The sequence below is a fragment of the Argiope bruennichi genome, chromosome 9 (assembly GCF_947563725.1).
Source record: "Argiope bruennichi chromosome 9, qqArgBrue1.1, whole genome shotgun sequence".
In the NCBI taxonomy this organism is placed as follows: Eukaryota; Metazoa; Arthropoda; class Arachnida; order Araneae; family Araneidae; genus Argiope; species Argiope bruennichi.
Genome location: NC_079159.1, coordinates 19519695 through 19526528, shown reverse-complemented (window position 1 = coordinate 19526528; position 6834 = coordinate 19519695). Strand labels below are relative to the sequence as shown.

Below are 6834 nucleotides of genomic sequence, written 5' to 3'. Positions count from 1 at the left end.
GTTGATTTATATCTTCCTATGAATATAATTGACCTGGCTACCAGCACACAAAAAGTTAACTGATTAATAAGTTAATTCTCATTCTCATGATTAATAAGTTATAAAAATATAACAATATTAAGTAATTTCAAAGTTATTCATTAAAAACAACTATTAAAATAAAAGATCTTAAAAACACAATGAAGTAACAACCCTGAGCATTCTTGATAATTAAAAATTAATTAAATTAAGATCAAACTAAAAGAGATATTTCGTTATAAAACAAAATTCTTTTAAAGTATGTGTTGTTAAATTTTCACAGAATGCCAGTAAAAAAATTATATTTTTATTATTTTTGCATTTTTATAATTATCAAGCGGATTTTGTTTCTTAATTTTTTTAAAGCCTTTGAACTCTAAAAAATTTCTACGAATTGTTTGATTCTGATTTGAACAGTATTAAACACATAGAGAATTAAATTAAATCCCTTGCAATAACTTTCTGAAAAAATTAGCAGATTTCTGCCTTTTTTTAAAATTTTTACTAGTCTTTTAAAATGTATGCAATAATTCCATATCTGTACTAATTCACATGAGTATTTCATGACAGAAATTCCTTTATAAATATATAAAATCAGGTAATTTACAGAAAATTTTATGGATTTCAAATCAATTGATATTATATGCCTTTCATTTTTACAATTACGTAATTTTTATTTAAAGAATATTCTTTAAGAAGTCAAATTTTATTTAACAGAGCTAAACACTTTGTTCTTGTGTGAAAAGCCATATGAATTGTTAATTTTTCTACTGTTTAATATGGTTTGTCAGTTTTTGGAATAAGTGAATATTATAGCATATTAGTCATATACTAATATACAAACAATTAGTCCAGAATTCAGCAATCCGAAACCGATAGTATTTCAACTTAATGACTAGTGTCTGTACAGCATTCGTTGAATCAATGTACAATTTTATGGACAACTTCATGAGGTACACCCGGAATTTGGCAATAGAATTTAGCTCACCATAGGTAAAATCAAATTCTTTTTCTGAGAAATTCAATTTAGACATCTTTAATAGAGATAGAAAAATTAATCTTCAGAGCTTTCACTTCTGAAACGGCAACAATCCTTTCATTTAAGAAGAGGTTCATCATAAGTGGAAAATTTCATGAATGTGGAGAGAGGCATTTTTAGAAACTCTTTGGTTGGTTTCATTTTGTACTCTGAATGGTGATCCATATGTTCAGATGATTTGATTTTAATGAACATTATGTATGAACTAAAGATGATATGGTTTCAACAGTACATGCTATCGATTTTCGCCTTTTAATAGTCTTTTTAAAGACTATTTTTATGTAAAAAAATGTAGATTTTGATCGTATATGGACAAATATTGTGAAAAAAAAAACTTTGTACTGTTGTCGAAGGTATTCATTTTGAACAAATGTTTAAGCATTTCAATTATTGTATATATGGTAGTTTAAGGAAATGAATGAAAGTTAATAAATGTGTTTTTATTTCTCTATTTTGTATTTTAAATAATCATTTCGTGATATGTATATTATCCCTGAAAATCATAATCTAAACTTTGTTCAAATACTGATAAGAGACTTAGATATTGGGGATAAGGAATTAAATTTGCCATTAAATATTGCAGCAAGTTTATCAGATTGAAGCATAAATATTTGTATCCTTTATAATATTTGTTTCATTCTAAGAAAACTTTTTTACTCATTTTCTCTTTTTCACTAAATAAAATCTAATTTCCGAAATTATTTTTTTCATTACTTCTCTCTATAGAAATAGAAATACTTTAATTCATTTAAGAGCTTTATTTGATGAAACTTTGTAGCTTTAATAATATATCTAATTGCAAAAACTTATTTCCTTTTTTGGAGAACCCTCTATATAGATGTCTGCTTGCCTTTAACGTCAATTCTCTGGGTTGAAATATGCTTTAAAGTACGTCAAGAATGCCGAAATGCTATATCGCCAGAGTCAAAATTCGAAATTCTGAGAAAGCAAACAAAATTATGCATAGGGTTGCGATAAGAATTGTTCTGTTTGATTTTTTATGTTACCATGCTAGCGAAAACCAACTCAAAGGGTTATATTAAATTAGGCCTCAATAATTATACACTTAACAATTATATTTAGGTTAAATTTATAGGCAATTTGAAACGAATCGGTCATTTGCATCTTTATTTTAGCATAACATTTACATTAACAGGTAATAATTTATAACACTAAATTAATAAAAAAATAATAATTAGAAATGATTCACTTTTTTATTCTCTTTGTTTTCCGTAAGTTAAATACATGTGCATCGCCTGTCCAACCTATATGTTTCGATTTTGGGTTATCAACGAGCAGTTCTGATAGAGTAGGAAAACTTTACTTCAAAATCAATAATCTCATTCGCATTAATGCTTACACACACTTTTAAATAGTGCTTTAATGATTTTGAATTCTAATTATTTCATGATTAAGCTAGAGTAGCTAAATAAACTAAGATGGTCCATTGTTTGTTATGTGAGGATAAGATATTTGAAAACTGCGATGCAAATATTTAAAGATTCATGGCCTGATGACTATTTCTAGCAATATACTTTTTAATGCAATTTTAGAAGCCTTTAATTTATTTATCAGATTTTTAATTATACGAATATATAATTATCATAATTAATTTTAAGAGAAAAAATCATTAGAAATATCAAAATAAAAATACAACTGTGGGGAGAGGCCAGCGGTCTTGACGAGTACTTTTCAAATGTATAGAAGCTATTTTTAGAAACTAGAACACTGAACTTCCTTAAATGTTTCAAAAGGTCCTTTTTTGTTCTTATTTATGTACTTTAACCTGCCATCCGAATCTCTGAATATCCGATTCTTTATATAATTATCAAGTATTACGTCGAGAGAAAGAAACATGTTTTGTCTGTTTGTATTACTTAATAAAAGATAATGTGGGGCTGAATGTTGATGCTCTACAGAATAAATCATTAGGCGTAAAGTCACGAAATATTTATAATTATACTTTTGAAAATGAAAATTTTTATCTTTAGGCGATTATATGAAATCTTATAAGAATATTAATTTATAAAATTTAAAAGTCATTTTTTTAATTTTTCCCTACTACACGAAATTATTCTTCACAAAACTGATTTTATTCCATATCAGGATTAAAATAAAGATATTTTTTAAATGATACCTTTGAAGTGAAGGGGCACATTTTTTGTTGCCTTTTAATATTGTTTCTTTTCTAAAATTTTTTTTTTCTATTACTTTTACAATGAAATTTCAACCGTCTTTCACTTTCCTTCGAACATTTAATCTCTATCTGGGTAACGGCTTATTTCTAATTCTCTACTGTAACTTCATTTTCTAATTACACGTATAGACCACTCTGATATAGGCAGAAATTCTCATCATGGATTTCAGCAATGGAATAGAAAAGGAAGTTATAGTAGACAATGCGCAAATAGAAATAGGCCTTTACCCATATAGTTAAGATTTTAATGCGACTATGATGTAATAGGACTCAACTATTTTTAAAAAGTTCGAATACAATGAAAAAAACATAGAAATGGTATTAAAATACAATGGGTGTAATATCTGTCAGAATATTTGAGGATATTTGAAAATACTTCTTAGAAGATAAAATAAACATCAAATCATTCATAAAAGATTCACTCAAAATATATATAAAAAAATACACATTCCTTATGAACCATCTAGCCGCCATTGATGACTAAGAAAAGGAATGTTAAAGATTTTTAAAATTTATATTTATAAAAAAATATATAATCAACAAAGAAAAAGAAAAGTTAAAAGTACAATTCTTTAGACACACAAAATATAAGTTTTTGGCCCCAAAATATTAATTTGAACTAGAACAAATTGCATTTTTATTCCCTAAATTGGGCATAAATACTGTTCAGTTTAAAGAAGAAGACAAGAGTGTTAAAAATAAAACTACTAAAACAGTTTTTATAAGTCAAAAGCATATTTTTAGAGCAAATCTGAACACCTATTTAGAAAGAATAAACAAAAAATAATAAATCCAAAACAAAATATATGGTCATAGGAATTATTTATTGGTAAATATTTTAATCATACAAGGACAAATTTTCATATAATATCTATTATCTATTAAGTTAACTGTATACAATACTTTTGATAAAGAATTCAAGAGATAACATTTTTTACTGCTACGGGCTGACTTAAAGAAATCAGTTACGAGAGCAGCATTCTCTCATGTAATTATAACCAAATCAACTCTACTCCATAGCAGAGCTGGCCGCAACTTAAATCAAGGCGGGATGTCCCAATACGCCTCCATAACCATAGCCAAGATTTCCATAAGCCCCATATGGAAGTCCATATCCATCGTATCTGAGTCCGTATCCATTTAATCCATAGCCGTAGATGGGATATCCGGCACCCGATGCATAATTCCTATATTGGAAGTTTCCTCTAGCATCAACGGTACCGTAGCTTCCCACTACACCTCCAACACCGTTTCCGGCTTCTTGTTTGTACTGGTGGCTGAAAGGATTCCTGACGGCATATCCATAATCATAAGGTTGGACAGGAAGAAAAGACTGAAAATAAAGATGTGTCATTAGTATAGGAACAATCTCTTTCGATTTAAATGAGTATCGGTGTTGACTAACATAATAATATTATGGTTTTATCGATATTTATACGATTCAATATAGTGGTGGAAATTATTTAATTCGGATAAAATAAAAAAATAAATTTCTTCAAAAGAGGAAAAAAAAAATCAATTTTGTATCAGGATACAAGAATAATGTGTTTTGATAAAAACTCTTGTTACTTTTGTTAATCAACTTGTTAACTTATTATGTTTTTAGTGATAATTTAGTTACCTCAGGCTACACTGATTTACTTAAACAACTGTTTCAATGTTATTTAGTAAATAGCATAAATCTGTAAAAAATGGTTTTAAAAAATTGTTACCATGCATAGAAAATATATCATCAATGCAGTTCAATTTTGGTATATAAAAAGGAGCCATGAGCCCGTAGAATATTTTGTACGAAATGAAATTATATTTGTTTAAAAGTTTAGATGAAATTAAATGTTTTTTTTTCATATTTGTAATAATCCTCTATAGGATTTTGACACATTTGAATATATCTGATTTTATCATTTTTAAAAATCAAGTTTATTCTAGGCATAAATTAAAGAAACAAGAGCTGCTATAGAAAGACTAAGTAAAACTTTTTTAACCTGATAAACCATTAAAAAAAGTTCGTATTATGACTGGAGTGATTACAGTTTATTTTACTTGCTGGTCAAGGCAATGTAAATGCAATATTTTTGTACCTGACATATTTGAGCTATTTTTTACTGTGTGAAAAATATTGTTATTACATGACAAACAACTTCCTAGGTACATCTAAACAGCTTGCAGTTCTTTCATAATGAGGAATTTTTCTATTGCGGTAGTTCCTATTAGGATGGAAGTAAGAAAAAAAAGCTACAAAACGCACTGGCACAAAACTTCAGCCACTGAAGATAAATAAATGTTGTTTATGTTTATTAGAATGACTTAATAATTTGAAGAGAAAGAGATACTCACTCCTTGTACTAGATACAAAGCAATACAAGCGAAGACGGCAAGGCGAAACATCTGTAAGGATTAAAAGATTAAATGTAAAATATTTTATATCTGACAAAAGTACAGAACAATCATTTGTCTTATTTAACTAATCTCATAGTTAAAGAAATATATAGAAATAAGAGATAAACAAAATGGAGGGGAAACTGCTTCCAAAAATTGATTTCAGTATCAAAGTAAAACTAAATCGAATAAAAAAATATTACAGTAAAAATTGAATACGATTGGTCAATCTTTGAGTTTATTCCTAATGAATATCAAATATTAATGAATTATAAGGAATATCGAATATTTTGGAGTATTTTTAATACTTTGGAAATTTTTTTGAGATATGTTTTGAGATGCCTTCAAATATTCGATATGGATCTACGAAGCTTATGACAAGACTACATGATATAATTTTTTTTTAAATGTATTATTAATCTTAAATATGCAGCTATAAATTTCACGAAAATATTAGACACTAAATTTCAATTATGAAAATCAATCTGCTTTTCAATCATTATGCTTACAAAAATAGATAAGTAAAATTTCTTTTTCATAGATTACAAAAGATCTACGACGCAGACCTTCATCAGAATCTAGAGAACAAATGACCTGCTATTTCTTTTTTGTATGCGTTGTACATAAGAAAATAAAAATAAATAAGTTATTGTAAAACAGAGGAGTAGTAAAAATGATATTTTAAGAGACGATAGGAAGACAATTGTTGATGTTTTATATAATGCAATATTCTCACAAAGAACTGTAATTTTTTTAAAATGCCGCTTCTGAGGCGTCGAATCCTGAACTCCACCTGATATCTACAACGGGTGTTTGAAATAAACCATACCTTTTTTTTTTTTTACAAAAATAGTCGAAATACATGTTGCTTCTCTATCAGTAAAAGACTTAAATAGGTAATTGACTCACTTTTAGTTTATGATGTTGCAGCTAAAGCGAACTTCTTCCGAATGAAGTTTCAGGTTTTTACCTTTCTTTTTATATTCTTAAATATCGTTCGGACGTTGAAAAATATTTTTATGCAATCAAATCGGCAGATATCTGATATCCATATTTTGATATTTAAAATAAGTAAGTCTAAGAGATTTTTGGTAGATGTAGGCAATTTTTTAAACATGAATAAATTAAATTGCGAAATAATACAAAGTATGCCAGCTAATACAATTTAAAAATCAAAATAACTGATTTATATCGATGTCAA

At 27.3% G+C, this 6834-nt stretch overlaps 1 protein-coding gene across 1 annotated transcript; it reads right to left on the bottom strand.

The window, feature by feature from the left end:
- Nucleotides 1-4206: 4206 nt before the first annotated feature.
- On the bottom strand, nt 4207-6562 carry LOC129983660 (glycine-rich protein-like). The gene is made up of 3 exons (XM_056093225.1): nt 6543-6562; nt 5592-5642; nt 4207-4587 (listed from the first exon to the last, which is right to left on the bottom strand). The coding sequence occupies exons 2-3, from the start codon at nt 5640-5642 to the stop codon at nt 4291-4293; spliced, it is 348 nt and encodes a 115-aa protein (XP_055949200.1). The 5' UTR covers nt 6543-6562; the 3' UTR covers nt 4207-4290.
- Between the last annotated feature and the right edge of the window lie 272 nt (nt 6563-6834).